This window comes from Chenopodium album, chromosome 12, assembly GCF_948465745.1.
Source record: "Chenopodium album chromosome 12, dcCheAlbu1.1, whole genome shotgun sequence".
NCBI classification, from domain to species: Eukaryota; Viridiplantae; Streptophyta; class Magnoliopsida; order Caryophyllales; family Amaranthaceae; genus Chenopodium; species Chenopodium album.
The window spans coordinates 48,636,701-48,657,655 of record NC_137845.1 but is presented as its reverse complement, the minus strand read 5'-3'; the positions used below and the strand labels follow the sequence as shown (position 1 = coordinate 48,657,655).

Sequence of the window (20,955 nt, the reverse complement as noted above, 5' to 3'; positions counted from 1 at the left end):
TATATTTGCACTGTTTATGTAAAAAATGTGCATATATAATTTACAAATTATGTGCATATTTATTAGCAGAAATCTGCAAATCCTCTATACTAAATATGCATATTTTTATTAAAAGCACATATTGTTGAATATTCAATCTCTATATGATTAAGTATGTCTATTTATGTTAAACTCCGGCCAATTGCTTGATGATTTCCATAATTCATCATTTATTAACTATATGAGTTCGGGAGTGCAATTGACATATGAACTCACCTAAGTAGCGAAGCTTAGAAATCCAATCCTTATTACTAGGTTTGCAATTTGCTCATAACCATATTTACTTTATCACCTCTAAAATTAGAAGTTGGAACTTTGAATAAGCTTTAATGGAGGAGAGAGAAAGAATATATTTCGTTGAAAAGGAAAATGAAATTTAAAAAACGAACGTGCATAATTTTTGAATTAAATATGCATAAATTATGTACTAAATATGCATATTTTTTGGGCTGAATGTGCATTTTACAAAATTCCTTCTCATTTTAAGATCCTTCTCATTGGATCCCAACCTTATATATATATTTTTTAGATTTTTTTAAAGTGTTAAACCAATTAGAATGGGACACGTGTCAAATTAATAACGCCACGACACTATTGTTGATAAAATAACTTAACTTTCGTTAACGGATATGGCTGTCAAAGGGTATTGTTGAAAAAATATCGTGAGGTGGAGGCCAAAGCTTATAACTTTGAAAATGCATGGATACAGCTTAGAAACCAAAGAACTTGGGGGGCATAGCTTAGAAAAACCTTTTATTTTTTATTTTTTATTTTTTATAAAGGTTAAAATTTAACGACTTACACATAATTGTGTTTAAAGGACAGTGAAACTAATGAAATTAATCTATGGTTGTGCCGAAGTAGATGTACTAAAAAGAAAGGAAACCAAACTGACTATGGTGAAAAGGGGAAGAAAGCAAGAAGAGATTCAAGGGAATTATCAAGGGGATTATGGGGCTACATATAGTGCTTATTTTACCGTCAAACCAAATTGTTAGACGAAGCATTTTGTCCAAGCTCATTTTTTTTTAATTATTGATTAACTTTTGAGCATTGTGAAATCATGTGTATTTGAATACTATTATATATTAATGCCACTGCTATGTATTATGATGTACCCTGTATGGCTATATGTTGTACCTTGTTTCCAATTAGGTTAATGAACGTAGAGGATATACTAGTATCATAAATTCTTATATAAAGTCTTAGCACGTTTTTTTTTAACTAACTACTTAAATAAGGGTGTAGCTTGTTCACATGTTGTATCAGATTTTCCAGAATATCCTACAACATTAAAGACAAGAGCCCTAGGCAGCGGACGTTAACTCCATGTGAAATGCAAACACAAGCCAAGAAAAATTAAGGCTAAGCAACGGAGAGATATTCATATCTAATTCCATTAACTCCATGTCAAGTGCAAACACAAGCCAAGAAAAATTAAGCCGAAAGGGCTGACCACCCCGCGCGCAACGCGCAGTTTGGCTACCCTAGTATTATCAAAAGAGAAAGGTTATAGCTTTAATAATAAATTAATAATCAAGGAAACTATAAATTAAGGCCTACAACATTAAATTAAAAGGACCAAAATCTTAACGAGCAGATCATGAGCTACTTGACTCGATTCGAAACTTTGACGAGCACGAGTCGAGCAGGTTTTATTGACTCGAAACTTTAGCGAGCACGAGATGAGTACATATAAAAAAATTTCGAGTCGAGTTGAGCACCCCTTAGCTCGTGATCGACTCGCTGGATTAGCACCCTTGCTCCCTTTATTTCATAATAATTGCTACAATTTGACTGTTTTTAGATAGGTACTCCATATCATGTAAAAATGTAGTTTAAAAGGTACTCCTTCCATGTTTTAATAAGTGTTACACTTTGACCAAACACACAAGGCACAACTTTGACCACTAATTTATCTACTTATACATTAGTAAAGTTATAGGAAACTATACATTATAACGAATCCAACAATGTATTATACAATATCATTTGTTTTTTATATATTAGTAAATTAATCAAGTCAAAACCATTATGTGAATATTTTTTAAAAAAAAAAAATCAAAATGTAACACTCATTAAAATACAAAGAAGTATTAATATAAACTATATCAACTTCTTAACAATTTTTATAAACATATAAATTACTTGCGGGTTGAATTTGTATATTAAATGTGAAAGTTTACCGTGTCAATTATTTTGGAAAGGGGATAGTATTCTCTATGAAACAACAATTACAGATTACTTAATTTTATTATTATTTTTTTTTTTTAATTGTAACTTGTAGCGGTTTGCTATCTAAAGCAGTGGTGGTTCCGCTCTGCAAAATTTTTTAAGACTTTAAGTAATTGTATATGATCCTACATGAGCAATACTTTGGTGATTAAGTTTCATTACGACACAAGTATAAAAAAGCTTTAAATGACCTTAGTTTTGTAAATCGTCCAACAATTCATCATCCATTAATAAGATTATTGTCAAATGTACAAGCAAATATATAGGTGTTTCTTTTTGTTGATTAGACATTCACGTCCAATTTGAACAGAATTAATACACACTAGTAAAACTTTTAACAGGTGTTGTCAACGTGTAAATCTCCATACTATGAAGTAGCATAAACATATGCAACAACGAAAGATCGCTTATATTTGATTCAATTGTTATGTTTCTTTTAACTTTTTTAGATCTATATTTCTTTGCACATAGTGTATGACTTTTTTCAATGAACCGATCCCATTACCATATTCATAAAAGGAAAAAGAGAAGGCACCAGCTGCATAGATAGAAGACTAATGCAGAAGCGGAGAAATTTGTAAATTGTAAGCTTAAATTGAGCTTTTTTAGCACCAATCTAATCAACGATAAATTGCTGCTGTAACTTACACCCGCTTTGGATGTGTCTTCTATGCGCAGACAAAGTTAATTATCCAATGTCCATAACAAATTTACAATGAAACTATTCGCAAGAACTAGAAAAACAATACCGAGTATTAGGTAATATTCTTTGCTGTAAGAGATTATAATTCTAGCTGAATTGATACACACGAAAGTCGGCCATCACGAGCAACCAAATCTTATTAGACATTTTGGGATGCTCAACCTTTCTTCGTTAGGACTTTTATACTGATTGAGATATGATTTACATCAACACTCTCACCCTACTTTTATCATCAATGAGAGAATAAGCGAGAGTGCTATTACAAATTCAAAGTGCCGAAATCAAGAGAAAAAAATAGTGTTTTTTTTATCTATCTAGTTCCTACGTCAAATTATGCACAATTCACTCAGATGCTAATTTCCAGAAACCTTGTCCGCATCGGTGCTTTAAATTACATACAAAATCATAATGATACAATTAGAATAGGCGGACAACTGTACTGGAAGACTATTCATTTTGATCATCTAGTATAGTGTATGAGTAATGTATATTTGTCAAAAAAATCAATTCTCAATTGGCAAGGTAACAGAGATGTACAGCATTTGACCTGCATCAACAGAGACAGGCTTCAGAACCTACAAGAACGAAGGTCTTCATCTTCGGATTACAAAAATATAATTCAGATAAAAAGGATAGAAAATACGGTGTTAAGAACAAGAAGTTGGGTTATCAGATTCGGAGTACCAGATCATTGTTATCACAACACCCAAAAAAAATGGACATTTTTTTGGAAAAACCACCTTTAACGTACGGTTTTTGTCAGAGACCGCCTTATTTTTCTGTCAAAGAAAAAGAAGACTTGATTTATAATTGTTTTTGCCAAAGTCCACCTTTATAGCCAAACTGTGGGCTTTGATTCACATTTCCGGCATTGACTTCGTTTTAACTCTCACTCTCTCTCTTTGCCCTGGGCCGTTTTTGGTAGTGGGTGAGTGATTTTGTGGTATAGGGTGTTTTTTTCATTGGTGGAAGAGTGGTTATGTGGTGACTAAGTAGATTTTTAGTGGAAATGGAGTGGTTTTAAGGAGGTTGATGTGGGATTCGGTAGTGGGTTGGTGGATTTGATGGTAGACAAGTGGTTTCAAGGAGGTTGAGTAGGGTTTTTGGTGGTGGATGGGTGGTTTTGGAGGTGATTGGGTGGATTTTGGGTGGTTAGGGTGGGTTTTGGTGGGGCGGTGTTGGTGGTCAAGTGGTGGTGTGTCAGAAATGGGTGATTTCAGTAGTCATGACGGGGTGGTCAACACCTGAAATAAAAAGTCAATGGAAAAGGTGCTACTTTACAACAAAAAAAAAATTAGAAACAACTCTTTTTTTACCAAAAAAATTAAAGGTGGTTTCTAACATAAAACGCCATACCATTTTAGAAGGTGGATTCTGACAAATATTCCAAATAGGTCATACGCATGTGACACTAGAAAGACCAAACTCCAAGATGAGCAAATGAAAACTAGAAAAGCAGGAAAGACAGTGACATTTCAGCTACTGGTTATATTCGCCAGTCAAGAGCCAAAGAATTCTCCCCCTCAATAGCTAAAGAAGTATTCAGTTCTACAAAAACTAAAAGACCCATCTAGAGTGAATACCCTATGGTGACCTCACACGACATGCAATAACACCCAGAAGAGGTATCCAACTCTGAAATTCAATAACACCCAGAAGAGGTATCCAACAGAGTCTATCCATGGTACTGACCAGTTTCACCTAGTGATGAAGACAGGGAATCCAAGATCTGTCTATTAGCTCACAGATTACAGATAACCAGCCAGCAGCACGGCCAAGAACAAGAAAGAGCACAGTTCATTCAATAAAATGATTATCCACTTTCGTTCAAGATAGATATGGACATGGTAACATATTCTGAAAGCATTTAGCATATCAACTTCTTCCATAAATTTTTTGTTTTTCAAATTAGCTGCCACTTTAGTCGGTCTTCACAATAATTTTTATCAGATATCAATTTAATCAATTCATCGGTCCACATGTAGATATGTCCTTGTGTTAAAATATTTCATTTGTCCTAGGTTATAAATATCAACTTCAGCTGAAATCATCCTTGGAATATATTTTAAACGCCAAAATGATATGATAATCAGAGAGGGTAGGATGCAAGACCCAGATGGGCGCACCTGGGATTATTGGATGGACAGATACCCTTTTCCAAACGTCTAGCCAGGAAAATAATCTTGCAAATACGAATGAGGAGAGCAAAACGGCAAAACTCCCATCTGACAAATGATTTACGTAATGATGTGTGCATCTCCACGAACTGATTGAGGTGCAGGAGGTTTAAGAAGTGTCCTCAAGGATTCCATGATATTGGCAAAAGATGGACGCTTCCAAGGCTCACTACAGAAAACCAAAAAAATCAGATAAGCAAAACAATATAGTAAACGCTGACAGATGCAAGGTAAAAACAAAAAAACAGAGGACTTTTACGCACTTTGCCCAACACGCCTCAATAATAGCAGCTATTTGAGGATTTACATCACGTGGAATATCAAGTCTCTTGCCCTTAAAACCAACAGCTGCAACAACCTACAGAAGGGTAGAACACAAACTTGTCACGAAAGAATGTGCATTAAGGAAATAATATCCATACAAAAATATTAAGCACAATTTTACCCAAAAAAAAAAAAAAAAAAAGGAATGTGCGTGTAGGGAATAGGAGCATAAAGACATGAAGATGCACTAACTAGTCATAAGAAAGTATATAGTGTGAACAAGAAGTTAGCCTTTGAACTGATGCTCCCTTTATGCCAAATACATGTCACTGTCATCTATTCAGACTATAGAGATTGTTAATTATTCAAAAATACTATAACTCAATCCTCAGTGCCCACTGACAACTAGCAAGGGATACTTCTGAAAACTTGAGCATTCCCGAATTATCCAGTTAAAAAACCCAATGTGCCGTTCTATGTCAAAACAGGGTAAGTACAATTTGTACCTATTTACAAAGCAAAGAGACGGTAATTAACTAATTATTAACAATGCTCTCCCTCACTCCCCTGAGTTTCTTTTCTCTCCCCTTTTTCTCTCTTTATCTGACCCATATATGCTATTTGGGACATCAGCACCCTGAATTTTCCAAAACCCAAAGTTCCGTTCTTTGTCAAAACAGGGTAAGTACAATTTGTACCTATTTACAAAGCATAGGGAAGGTAATTATTAACAATGCTCTCACTCCCCTGAGTTTCTTTGTCTCCCCTTTTTCTCTCTTCATCTGACCCATATATGCTATTTGGGCCATCAGCACACCCCCCCCCCCCAAACCCCATCTCTCTCCGATCTAAGGACCCCATACCGATAAGGAGCTTGGGTTTTAATCATTGAAAATTTCTTGAAACAAACAGCAACTTGGTTTTGAATCTAATAGAAAACCTACTACCAGAAAAAGAGAACCAAATGTCCCCTCAATTATCTCCAATAATATCTTCACACCAGCTTTATCATTAAAGGGAGCAACAACATAACTTATTTAGCATTTCCAATAACTTTGGAAACTCGAAAAAAATAAGATCAGTAAAAAAAGATACAAAATTCATATCAAGAAGAGAAACAAGAAAGGAGGGGGGGGGGGGGGGGGGGGAGGATCACCTGAGCAGGATTTAAGCTGCTCCACGGTTGTTGCAATGTTGCAAGTTCCCACAATATTATACCAAAGCTGTAGACATCTGACTTCTCATTTGACGGCTCGTCACGGAGAACTTCAGGTGCCATCCACTCAGGCTGTTCAATACAATTATTCAGTTTACAACAAATTCAACAGGCAGAGAAATTAACATTGGTCCCATGCCATTCATCACAAGAGCTTACCGTTCCTGCTGCTGATTTTGATGACAAAAAAGTATTTGCTTTTAGACGCGAAAGGCCAAAATCACAGACCTATTCAAGTAAATGTAATCATAAGAGAAAAATTAGAATCGATGTGATTAGTGAAAGACAAAAAGCTAAAAACAGAACATATGAAGAATTATGTAAAATAGGACAGAAGACAAGACATATTGCAAAGTCAACCAGAACATAATGTAGCCCAAAAAATAGTTAGTGTGCTAAATAAATAGCAAAAAGCTACAAATAGATAACTAGGAGCAATTGACAGAACTAGAATACGTGTAAAAGGGTAACAAGACATTTGTGAACGAATGACCCATAGTAAAAAAAAAAAAAATTAGGACTTTTAATCACTAACCATCTCTGATAGAACTTCTTGTCACAAGACTACCCCATAGTGCGGAATTTACATAGAACAGTCCTTAAATACACAATGATGTTCAGAGTTCAATGTAATTGTTTCAATTGCCAAGGAATAAGGTTATCACTAAAAGTTTGAAAACCCATTCCCCTACTCATTATTATCCCCTCACGCGACCATGCCCTTGTGCAAGACAAGTTATATATGCACAATAACAATAAGCATTGAAAAAGGGGGAAATGCTAAATTAATTGATGCATAAAAATAGAGGTCTTCAGTCTAGATCCAGCATTTCGCTAAAGCAATAAATGGTGTTTAATTGTACAAAAGTTAGCACTACAATACAACTCTATTCTTCAGTCTGCACACAGGAGGATTAGATGCCCAAGGGAAGGGGTGGGGGTGTATAACAACTTTACCTTTATAGTGTATTTGCCAAATTAATTGTACAAAAGTTAGCACTACAATACAACTCTATTCTTCGGTCTTCACACAGAAGGATAGGCCCCTAGCGAGGGGGGTAGGGTTTATAGCAACTTTACCTTTACAGTGTATTTCTTATCCACCAAAAGATTAGGAGACTTTAGATCCCGATGAACAATAGGTGGATTACGCTTATGGAGATAATTCATTCCCTTTGCCTGCAAAGCAGAAAGTTCTTTAGTTGAAGAGCCAACAATTAGTGCCAACAAACATGTCATTAATCCTGAGAATCATGCATGATAGTTCTTTCTTCTTTTTTTACTCCTTTTTACTCTTTTTTTTTTTTCTTTTTTTTTGCATGGTAGGTTCTTTTTTAAAAATTAAAAAAATATAAAAAAAGATATGAGGGGAAGCACAGGAGACTAAGCATGCATACCACATCATAAGCCATACTCAAACGCCGCCTCTCATCCAACACTTCTCTGCCACCCGATTTATGTAAAAGCCTGTATAAACTTCCTCTGCAATCCAAGTACCATATATAACTAGTTCAATAAGGGGGGGGGGGAAAAAAAAAAAAAAAAAAAAAGAGGGGGTGGGGGGTTCGGAAATAGAAGGAGCAAAAGAAAAACAGAGGAAAGATTTTTTAAGAGAATGTGGTATAAAAGTTTAAAGGACGCAGACCTGCATAAATATTCTGTCACTATGGCCAAATTAGGTGGCTCAGTAACTGCCCCCATGAAGAGAACTATATTTGGATGCCGTAATCGTTTCATTATTGCCACCTAATTAACAATATTTCAATTAAAATGGACCAGAAACACAAGAAATCAACATATTCAAGCAATTATGTAGACCAACAGCTACATCATGCTTAATTCTCACCTCCCTCAAGAATTCATTACATCGCTCTGGATGGAAATCTGACTCCATGAGAATTTTGACTGCAACCTCCTACACAATGAACCATAAGGCCATTATAAGTGCTGCATCTGGAGCATATAGATGATATTAAATTTCATCAAATGCACACAGTTCAGCAACTTGGAGAGAGACAATAGAACTAGCTGAAGATTAAAAAAAGGGATTCAACAAACACAGTCTTCCTGACAAGGGAAAAGGATAGGAGAAAAAAGATTACGATATGGGCTTGTGAACAGATGTTAAGAGAATGTAAGCTCATTGACACCCTTCTCCCAGTAGGAGTGAGAGTAACAAACACCACCACCCCACCCCCCGGGGCTCTTTTTTCTCCCCACAATTCCATCCCATGGTGGGTGGGGTGTGTCTGATAATATATGATAGGATAAGTAAAGATTTTATGTTATGTATGATTTTTACCCTCTCCAATTTCCTGCTTATCCCACACGCCTTTAAGAACTTTGGGTTAATTCGCAAATTTACTTGTGATAGAATGTTTCAGTACCATTTGAACCTTTTTGTTTATCTGTAAAGGATCTACAAAAGTGGAGAGTAGTCATGAAGTACAATAGTTCAAGGACCTTCATCTTGTCACCAAGACCCAAGCTTCGGATCTCTCGCCGTTAATACTCAACTTTAGCATCAACGCTTGGTTCATCCAGGATAGCACAATCTTTAGCTTTCTTAGAAAGAAGACTAGCTTGGTAGCTCCCATTTGTGTCCACAACATCCTCACAACATAGACCTTGCATTTAGACACTCATACATGTCTTATATCTCTAATATGCTCAGGTTCCAACTGATATTTGATATACATTTGTTCAGCATAACATCCATTTCGCTGATATTTACTATAAGTATATTCACCTTGATCCAATTGTCCTGTTCTTGTAAATATGTTCATAAGCTAAAGCACATCCAATAAGGTGGCTGGTAAAATAAATTTGACACAATGAAAGCACAATCTGACTGTTTTACATCAATGGCACTCTTCTTCAGATGCTAAGTTGATCAGAATAATGGCAAGATGTAAACACAGACATACCCAACTTAGACACAACAAGTTTAACAATTGAATCCACTGGACAATGTTAAAAGAAAAAATAATGGCAATGCCTTTTCTTTTTTATAAATAAAAATAAAGACAATTTTTTTTACATAAAAATACACTTTAGAAGTAACACACACTATCTTCATATAAATTAAAGGCAAAACACCTGGTTTTCAGTGAAAGATAAGTCACATTCTAAGTTTCTATTGCAAACAGACAAAAAAGTTGTTTGCGGTTCACTACCCTAACAACCAGAGACCCCTCTTCTCTAGCCCTTATCCTCTTACGGCCATACCCTTCTTCCCTGATAATGGTATCAAAGAGATATTAGCTCTTAGTCAACAAAACAAAGTCTGTGAAAGATCAAAAAAAGCTTCCTCTTTATAAAATTCCAAAAGCTATGATTTAGTTGTAGGGAGATTACATCAACTTTTGTCCAAGTCAAAAAGGTCGCCTTAATATGCTATTTAGTCCGCTCATAAAGAGCAGTGAGAATTATACATGGCTTGAGCTTGGAATACCAATTGAATGTTATTTGAAGACAAGAAAAGAATGCTACTTAAACTGCAGGAAAGATTTTGCAGATGATGTCACTGAATCCCCTAGTATATTCGTATATATACAATCTCCAACCATTGTTTTAATTCTCACCTTACGTCTTTTTTTTTTTTTTTTTTTCTCTATATAACCTTTGAATTTTCATCTTGCTTCTTGCCTTTGTATTAGAAAAAGGAAATGTCTCTACAACAATATCTAACAAATACAGAATCAAAAATTAACTTCCACCAATTGTGAATGAATACAGGACCATTTGAGATCAAACAAAAACAACAGGAAGATATTTCAAATCTTCACCATGGAATGCCACATCATAACAAATATCAGGAAGTTTAAAATGCTCACCGATCCGTTCCATTCAGCACGATGGACAGTTCCAAACGAACCTGGAGATACAAGTAGGTAGTTCAAAAACCGATATCACAAAGACCAGAGAACAAAATGCACTCACAATTAGAGACAAAAATATGTGTTTAGGGTATTAAAAAAGCCAAGCTAATAATTTCCACAAGATACATAAAGGCTAAAGCATGAAAGTTAAATAATAGAGATACCTGCTCCAATCCTATCCCTTACGACAAGGTCGCCCCATGAGATGACCAAATCATCCATGTCTAGAGCAGCTTCACTTCTACTTGAAACTAGCTGACTAGCCTCAAACCGAAAATCATTAGATGTATTTCTCGTTGAATCAGTGAATGGCTGGGTCACTCGTTGTCTGCTAGGAGGAACAAATCTTGATGGAAGGAACTCTCTGTTGGCATTAGGTACTTTTCCAATATTTTGTGGAGGACTACTAGATTCAGAAGACTGGGATTCTCTATCATGACCAACAAACTGAGAATGTACTTGGTCATTTGGTACAGGATTATTTGCATCAGGAAGCTTCCTAGCAAGTTGCTTAAGATACATCGGATCTCCTGCATCTTGTTCATTTACAACTGTACCTGCGAAGAAACTCAACATGTAAGATGCATGCAAATATTACTAACAAGATACAGGTTTTGGTTGATTTGAGGCATGAGAAGAAGACCAATATACTAGAATATGTTGCCAATAACAATCCTGCAACTACTATATCAGTTTATCATGCAGAAAAGGACATTATAAACAGCTAGAAAAAAAAGCAGGAAAGGGGGCAACCCTTCTCTTTTTTATTTTGAAGGGTGATAAAACAAGAACAACAATCGATGACTTAATTCCATTGATGGGATTGGCTACATGAACCAATATTTTATCTCTAACCATGATCCTCCCCTTCCTTTCCCTTCTGTCCAATGTTATATGTTCATGCAAACCCAACTTATTTATGTCCTGCTTTCCTACTTCCATTCAAATCATCTTTGGTCTTCCCTGCCTCTTCCAACCTTGATCCACACCCTTTACTTCCCTTATTGGTGCATCTTTTGATCTCCACCTTACATGTCTAACACATTGATTCTCCCTTATTTAATCCTCAATATCCGCAACCCAACTTTCCTTCTCATATTTTCAGCCACATATCCATCTCAACATACCCATCTCTGCTGCTCCTATCTTTCTAATTGATGCTTCCTGAATGCCCAGCATTCTGACCCATTTAACAACATTGGTCTGATAATTGTCCAATTAAATTTTCCCTATAATTTCAAATGTATGCTACAGTCACACAATAACCCAATATGGCTCTTCATTTGAGCCAACCGGACTTACTCCCATGGATTAAGCCTTAATCAATTTCTCCAGCAAAATCTATCCAAGGTATATAAACACTTGCTCATGGGCACCTTCTTACCATCGTTATTATACCCCCACTTGACTTCCTCATAGAGCTAAAATTAAATTAAACTATTCTCTTCTGAACTTGAATATTATCACTTCTAAACCACCACCCTCAATCTCGTTATTATAATTCCTTCCATTTTACAATGGAAATGTGAAGTATATCGCCTAGGCCATTGACCAGAATCCCAGCTGAACTTCTCAAGTTCACTGTGCTAGTATTATTATCTATCATCAGGACCTCACATATATCAAGAGAAATAGGATCAATTATATTTAATAACATGCTTAGAGTGAAATTGGTAGAGATACACATATGAGATTGACAGATAGGGAAAAAAAATCTAGATTGCATCCTTATATCAAAACTTATTACTTTTTCCCAATAAGAAAGCAAAAAAATGTAATATCTCACTAGAAAATTTAGAAAACTCTTGATTGTATAAGGCTATGACAACAATAATAAAGATAAATAACACCAATAGCATTAATGGATCAGTCACCACCAACCAGTTAGGATATCGGCACGCGCTAGTAGTAGGATCAGGGGATACACAATGTTCTTCATTAAGAAAATTACACCATCATTTAGTACAAAGTTGATGCAAGTTTTTTTATGATTCAAAGAGCACATATAACAATTTACAATTAAAGTATAATGTATCTTTAAGTTAAAATCAAGAAAAACTTAATAAATCAGGTTCTTTAGTCATATGGTTTTAAACTTTTAAGACGGTAAAGACAATAAACAATAACTCATTAAGTTTATTGAGTATCACAGGAGACAAAGAGAGATCACCTGTTGATGGCCTGTCAAATACAAGATTCAGAGATTGACAATCTGAAAAATACTGTTTGGCCAGTGACCTGAAATCTATGGCAGGTTCAACTGTTCTAAATCGTGGAAAGCGCAATGGTGAAGAAATCGATATGGAAGATGGACCATTAAGCAAGGAATCAGGCTCACATAAGCAACCAGGCTTCCCAACCAAATCAACCAAATACTCCCTGAAACAAATAAAAGAATAGCATTATCATGCAGATACAAGGTGCATCAGGAGCTCGGGATTTCCAGTATTGACATAAGCTAGCCAACAAGACTCCCATCTTTCCATCAAGACCACAGCTCTAATTTTTAAAAAAAAAAAATCAAAAAAGGGCAAAATTATTTGCATATGCAGTACAATCTACTAGTCCTATGCAGTTTTTTAAAAAAAGAAAAAGGGGTAAGAATAAAATGGCAGTTTCCAGGGGTGGAGCCATAAGTGTGCCTGGTGGGGCACATCCCCTACCATTCCCAAAAAAAATTTAGCTTTACTCTAAAAAATAAATAGATAAAATCCGTGTGCACGGCAACTCTAAAAAATAAATAGATAAAATCCGTGTGCACAGCAACTCTAAAAAATAGCTACACAGTCTGACATTCATCACGGCTGACAGCTTTACCCTAGTAACACTAGCCCCCAAAAATGAAAAGAACCTAACCTCTGCAATAGGGCCTAGGCTTTGAAATAGACAAAAACATGACCATTTAAGCTGTTATCAGATCAAAATAATAAGCTTCACCAATAGTTTGGATCGCAGCATGATAAAGACATTTTAAAATACTTCCATTAACATCCTTGTACTGACAATACAATGCATCAACAACATCCCAATACTGCTCCCACCCTAGATAGATTTAATAGGATAAGATTTACAAAACCTCCCTACTCCAGTGACTAATAGCAAAAAAGGGTTATATCCAACTTTCCCTTGATCCAAACACAACCACCATCGACTTCTTCATAGTAAATATGAGCAACTAAGAGTATAATAAGCCATATAATTTAGTCCAAAATGTCCACAATCTTACAAAATGTGAATTTGTGACTAGTAGAAATATATTTGGTAAGCATTATGATAAACTTAAAAATTAATATACCTGTCAAGTCCAAACCGTACAAGGCAAGAGGTAGCATCATTTCTATTGCAATATTTACAGCCCTTGGCAATTCGGCATGGCAAATCAATTGAATCAGCAAGGACCTGAAAGTAAGGATGATAAAAAATGTTCACATGCCCTTCGGAAGCATAATATTTATAAAGTAAAATTTTCATTTATCAGAGAATTATAATTTTATAAAATTTAATACACAGACTTTTACATCACACAAGAGAGGTCAACAATGTACAACAAATAGCATGTTAAATTAATCATACACAGGACATGATAGCATTACAGATTAAAGATTTCACATCATATATTATATAGAAGTCACCTATGGTGCAGAAAGTTACAGTGATCAACTGACCATACACAGAGCATAATGGCAGTATAATTTAAAGACTTCCACATCATAGACATGTAGAGGTCAGCAATTGTGCAGAGTGTAGCATGTTACAGTGGACCATAAGGGCATAATAGCAGTATAGGTTAAAGGAGGTCCACATCATACACTAAATACAGGTCAGCAATTGTGCAACAACTCAGCAAGTAGCAAATTACAGTAACCAAAAGAACCAGAACTCAACTCCATATGTCATAAAATGTCGATAAAGAAAATATGTACTCAGACAAAGAATTCCAGGAGTCTAACAATTAACCAATTTGCAGATAAACAACACAAATCTTTCAGACAAGAATGTACAGCTCATAGGAGTGAAGCAGTTAAGAAGCTTGTGTGATTCATTCAAAAAGCCCAGCCTCAGTATTGAGAGATAAACTCACATGAAGATACACTTAAACTTAAGTTGGCAGGTATACTGACTCATGACTGCAGGCTATTCCCAGTACCCACTGAGCCTAGAGCCCACAGCACAAAAGTCACCACATTATCAAGACAAAAATGATGAAAAAGGTAGTAACATGCTCACAGCTGTCCCGGTGCCAACTTTCTATAATCTACATCAAACAGTACAAGTAACAATGTTAATTTGACAGCAATTGACATACTTTAAATAGCAAAGCACGATGTTTGCATAGGCCAATAGATAAGCTACCAACAGGAAGCACACAAGACCCCAGACAATCCTTGAGACCATTACTGAACTCCTCCCAGATGGGAACCAATTCCTCCTCTCTGGTTGAAGCTGCTCCCCTAATGTAAGATCAAAAATTTGTCAGAACGAGTGGGCTTCCATAAATTTGGGCATAGTACACAAAGGGACAAAATAACAACTCACCCCATGCGGCTGCACACCAACTTTGCCATCTGATCAACAACTTCATCAGAGGTCATGCAATTACAGGATATATCAAGAGCCCGGTTCAGCAAATCCTTCAATGTGGAATCACTGCGCCGATCAATCAAAACTACCTCAAGTGAAGATTCATTTACAGAAGTTACCGACTTCAGTGATTCAATAGAAGGAATGCGACCATTCTCTTGTAAATCAGCACACACTGTCCAAACATAAGGATCCATCCCATGTATGAGATAAAATCCATCAGGAATTTGATCAGAGTACGAGAGGCAGCCATTTACCTGATAACAAATCACATCTGGTGAGTATTCGAACAAATTTACAAACCCTTATTGCAATAATTAGTGGCAATGATTTTAACAAAAGTACAAAATTTTCAATTTAATGAGTAAAAAAGAATCACTGATTATGAAATAACAGAAAATTCAAAAGCTATGACCCGCACAGTCCACAAAGTGGTGTTTTCTTCTCACAAATAATTAAGTAGAGAATGAAATTATAAGGTGCACAATAGACATAAAGGCTCAACAAGTGATAAACATACAAAAATATGTCCACATATATTTGCAGTGACAATCTTAACAAATACCAATTGACAGCTACAAATGCAAACTACAATGCTTAACAGGTTACAATGGCCTTTTTATTTTCAGAAGGTGCAGTAGCACCACCTTAAGTCAACCTATGGGTCACCAAGTACCACATAATATTCCAGTGGTTTTACTCATGAAAACCAATTGATATTACAGTAGAGATTTGCATGTAACCAATGATGGCATGTCTCATTAATTACCAACACTCCCAAATAACAAACTCAAATCAACAACTATTTTGAAATCAATCAAAGAAGCTGCCTAATACACACCTTAACCTGCCAGCCACAACAGAATTAAATGTCATTATCTAGCACCTTCATTTTCACCCATAATACACAAAACCAACACATGACTTGAATAGGCAGCTGCTGCTCTCCAGCCAAATGAAAGCCTGAAAGACTAGAAAGCACAAGGACTATCTGTCATGTCCTTTCTTATTGAGTAAAGAATAGGGACTTAAAAGATCTATAATGTGGGGTTAAACCATGAGAGTTTCGTCCAAAATCCAAAGAAAGGCTTCCTCAACTCCTCAAGAAATGAGGAAAGCCTATTTTATCTATGAGATACATTCAGTAAACATATCCAAGGGCAAAATGAGAAAAACACAAATTTATATTCTATATATTGTACTAACTCCGTTTCTATATTATCTTAATACTTTCCATTTTGGTCTATTTCTAAAAGTTCTCTAACACTTCCACTTTATTCCATATTTGCCAAACCCTTTTTACTACATTATTTCTCTTACCCCCACCATTTTTCACTTCTATACATTTTCTCCAGTCTCCCATTATTTTACATGCTCTCTCTTACTTTAACCATCTTTTTCTTAATGTGATAAATATTGTATACGGTAATATGCATATTGTATATGATATAATAAGCATTGTTTATGTCAATAAGCACATTGTACAATACTGATACATGCATTGAGATCCATGTCAATCTAATAGCAATGATATTTTTCCCTTTCATATGTTGATCAAAAAGTTTGCCTATAGAGATATCTGTGATTTGTAGTTTACATTTATTCATTTGGTGTGAAAAGCTAAAATCGAATGTTTGTATCTTTTTATTCATTACCTATGACACAAAATGGTACAAATTGAAACCTTTATATTAATAAGACATTTACAAGCCTTATTAAAACCTAAAATGAACGTTTAATAGCCAAAGGAGATACCAGAAAAGAGATAAACCATATTGACAACCACAACTCATTAAAGTCCTAGACTCCTAGTCCATTTAGTTTGAATAATATGAGAAAAAGCAGAAAATTATGTTTCAATAGAGAATAAGCCGCCCATATAAGACTCAAGAGTCAATTTCTTAAGGAATGCTTTCACCGAATGTAAATTAGTCATGTTTATCAACAGCATAAAGGAAGCTATGAAGATATTATTGAGTACTAAAGTTTGAGTATGCCGCCAAACAACCTCTAAGAACGGTTGAAAAGGGAGACTAGAAGAAATAATGCGAAGTGGGGTAAGTAGGAGGAAAGAGATAATAAAATAAGGGAAGTTTGATTATCATGGAAATCATGCACTTATTTAGATTCAGCCGAATAAGGCAAGTGATGCACTTATTTAAATCACGGGAGGTACTATGATTGTTTTTCTCTTCACCTTTAAGATAATTTTTTCTTGATTGTGCTTTTTCCTTGGTTTTAAAGGGTGTAGGGCTCAAAAGTCCTTCAAGCTAAGATGCAAGGCAAGAGGCAAAGGTGTACATCATTGAGGCACACTTTATTCATTTAAAAAATATATATTAATTTCTTTTAAATAAGTCTAAAAAAAGAATTCTAAGAAAAGGTGAAAAGGTTATGCGATCAATAGCTAGGGTTTGTAATAAACAAACCTAAGAAGGGGTAATATGGATGGTCTAGTATTATTAGGTTAATAATCTGCTGGGAATTAGATGAACCAAGACAGAAATTGCTACAGTAACAGCAATTAGAGGAAGGCAGAGGATAGTTTATATTGAACTGATCAGAGTAACCACTCAATACACCCCTTTCTTTCGAGAGGAAAGGAGCTCTCCACTAAGCAAAAGCTTAACAGTATAATTTGCATAATTATTACATCAGAGATGCCTCACTTAAATACAGTTAGTGTCCCTCACATCAGGCTAACCGAATTAGATTCCCTTCTAGCTTCTCATAACAAACTCCTCTAACAGAAAGTGACACATCGGCAATAATTTAACTTGCTGAATTTGCTACTCTTGCCTTGCTTCCTTCTTGCATAGGTAAATACCACCGGAGGCCTTGGTGTATTCCTTGCATAATCAGTAGTTCGTTATAAATAGAGAGGAGGGGAAGGAAAGGGTAAGCAGAATTTGGAATGAATAATTTAGGAGAGTTGTAACCCTAAGTCACTATTAGGAGAATTCGCAATCTAAAGTTGTTACTTCCTTCATCCTTTATTTTTTGCCCCAAAGAGGTGAAGTTACTTTTTATAATTTTTGGTTGAAAATAATTGATGAGAGAGAAAAGTGGTGGGTTAATGTAGTGGTTGTGAGAATAAAAGGTGTGGTCCCTACAACCAAAATTAGTATGGAGCAATCTTAAAGGAATGGACTAAAAGGAATATGGGGCAAATATTAAGGGATTGAAGGAGAAGTTTGTAAAAAGCTCTAACCTTTATAATCAAAGAATCAATATTTCTCTTTAAATTTCTGCTATTTTGCGTAAGTTGGCAATAGTTTCAATCTATTACAAATGGTATTAGAACAACTGTGCTATACCGCTCGCCTAAATCAGCCACCTTCCGATCATTAAAAAAAATGAAAGATTTCGAGGAGTCAATTAAAAGGGTTGTGGTGATAGCGATCACCCAAGTAATGAGGAGGATCGGGGTGAAGTTAGCATTCTTGTAATAGACTAAATTAGCCAGCTTTCTCACTTGTGCCTTGCCCTTAGGCACACCTAAGACGCACTTTTAAAACTAAATTGTTCTTTATCTTACTTAAAATCTCTGCTAAATACATTTGTTGTTTGGAAGAAATTTACCAAATTACGCTTCCTAATTCCAATTTGTACATTAATGATATAATTATCATGTTTTATTTAGTACAAAATGTGCTCTAGAAAATGATTTTATAGAATTTTGGCACTTTAGGGGAGCCAATGGCGTTTTGCCCTTGCACTTGGATCCTTTGTGCCACAATTGCGTGCCTTAAACTAAGGCATTTGGGAGTTTAAAAAGGCAATCACTTGACTATCTTCCCTTGTTTTCGAGCTTATCAACTTGTTCCCCAATTTCATCTTCAAATACGAAGTATCCAATTCATAACATTAAATGAACATAAACAACTTTATCTTATGTGCCTAAAAAATCGAGGAAAAAAAAAGACCCACTTTCTACTAATTCTACTATTTTAATGGTATTCATTGCTTATATGGCTCATATTCGGGTACTCACGTCTGACACAAATACGTGTCCAATTGTCTAGATATTTTGTGAAAATTTACCATGACTTTCAACTAAAATAAAGTGTTTAACAGTCTAAGTGTCCTACCCACATCCAAGGATCCGACATGAGGTATTTCGAGGTGAAATGAAGAGTTCAAATAACATAGTTCATTGTTAAAAGATTACTGAAGGGAAGGATTATAGGAGATAATGGAATAAAGAGTCTCCGTGTATGTGAAACCCTAACCCTTGACTCACATTGCACTCAATATCCAAAACTACATGAGTCCGGAAAGGAAGCCACAAAGAATATAAATTGGAAAATAATTTCTAGAAAGTAACTTTGTAACAGAGACATCGAGAAAGATAATAGCTTTCATAGACCAATTGAGCCAAATCAGCATATTGGGACTTCCACTTATTGGAGGCATCAAACCTAAGAAAATTGCAAATGCTTATGGGGTCTACCAGAAGAAGCGTGATAACTGATAATGGAGCTTAACTACACAATTAGGTTGAAGTTCTGCAGTTGTCTATCCTTGTCGACTTATCAATTCTCTGTCAAACTAAAACCAGTAAAAAATACAAGACCTAAGAGGAACACAATCACCCAATGCCGCATTTTATGAACTCAAGAACACGGAGCGGAACACAATCACCCAATGCCGCATTTTATGAACTCAAGAACACGGAGCGTAAAGCAATCAGTTGTGTCACCTAAGTTACCAATTCTCACCCAACCAACATAAATCACAACAATGGCTCCAAATTAGCCGCATTTTTAATTACAAGCTTACAACAATGCAATCAAAATTCAACAATACAACCAAATGGAGGAAAACAAATTGCGGAAAGTAAAAGAATTACCCAAAATCGATGAGAAATGGACTCAGCGGATTCGGAGGAAGACAACCGAGACGAAGATTCATCCGGCATCGGATCCAAGAAATTAGGATCATCAGCACACGCAGCTTCCGAAGAAAGTCTCAAGGCCAACGCCAATTGCAGCTGATAACTCTCCTCCGTCTGCTGCGCCCAACTCTTTGACGACGAAGACTCTCCGCCACCACAACCGCCGCCAACACCGTCAATCGCCGCCCTCTTCCTCGAACCTCTCTCCTCCTGCAAGTAGCTAAAACCATCGAGATCGCTCGCCGGTAACGAGATCGATGGCACGTAATGATCCGACAATGAACTCTCCCCAAAACTACTCCCACTGCTCTGTCTCTGCAACCCGATCGACGCCGGAAACACGTTTCTCTCTCCTCCGACGCCGGAATACTTCGACGCCGCCGTCGCCGACGGTGGCGGCGTTGAATGATCGTCTACTTGACTTAGAAGTGTGTAATTTGATCTTCTACCAGGCATTTCCATGGAAAATTCAATCAACAAGCTTCAAATAATTTCAATTAATCAATCAATTTCAGCTGAATTAAAACCCTAGAAAATTGAGCAAAGAAACCCTAGAAAACCGCCATTTTTGTCAAAATCTCATTGATTTTTCCCCTGAAATTTTGTTTTTCTCTCTCTAAGTTACTTACTTTCTCTTTCTAAATAACAGTGTTATCATAAGCATAGCTGCCTTCTTTTTCTTTCCTATTGTCGGGAAAGAGGAGAGAAGATTCGGTGGCGTAATCGTAAATTCGTAGTAATTCCGAAAATGAAAAAAACGAAATTATTTATTTTTTATTTTAATTATTCTTAAAATAAAATTAGTCGTATTATTTTAAGTTTTACCTTTGGTGATGGTGGGGACCCATATTTTATCGGTAGTGCGCCGCAAATCAGTCTCCATTCTCTGCATTTGAAAGTTGAAACCAAATTTTAGATTTTTTTATTTTTAAAAAATTTTAAAATAAAATAAAAAAATGAGA

At 35.7% G+C, this 20,955-nt stretch overlaps 1 protein-coding gene across 1 annotated transcript; it reads right to left on the bottom strand.

Annotated features, from left to right (window-relative positions):
• Nucleotides 1–3,073: 3,073 nt before the first annotated feature.
• Nucleotides 3,074–20,689, bottom strand: LOC145570564 (serine/threonine-protein kinase CTR1-like). Its single transcript, XM_081629690.1, has 16 exons — nt 19,949–20,689; nt 15,052–15,353; nt 14,822–14,966; nt 13,811–13,914; nt 12,686–12,894; nt 10,680–11,072; nt 10,471–10,511; nt 8,481–8,549; nt 8,280–8,380; nt 8,032–8,116; nt 7,715–7,813; nt 6,794–6,862; nt 6,575–6,706; nt 5,418–5,512; nt 5,104–5,323; nt 3,074–3,524 (listed from the first exon to the last, which is right to left on the bottom strand). The coding sequence occupies exons 1-15, from the start codon at nt 20,453–20,455 to the stop codon at nt 5,215–5,217; spliced, it is 2,460 nt and encodes an 819-aa protein (XP_081485816.1). The 5' UTR covers nt 20,456–20,689; the 3' UTR covers nt 3,074–3,524; nt 5,104–5,214.
• Between the last annotated feature and the right edge of the window lie 266 nt (nt 20,690–20,955).

Excerpts from the sequence above, each read along its gene's own strand:
- LOC145570564 (XM_081629690.1), bottom strand. The coding sequence starts at position 20,455 with ATGGAAATGCCTGGTAGAAGATCAAATTACACACTTCTAAGTCAAGTA. Across the intron at positions 7,814-8,031 it reads TGAGTATGGCTTATGATGTG|GCAAAGGGAATGAATTATCT; the intron begins GTATGCATGCTT and ends TCTGCTTTGCAG. Across the intron at positions 5,513-6,574 it reads GCAGCTTAAATCCTGCTCAG|GTTGTTGCAGCTGTTGGTTT; the intron begins GTGATCCTCCCC and ends ACCCTTCTGTAG.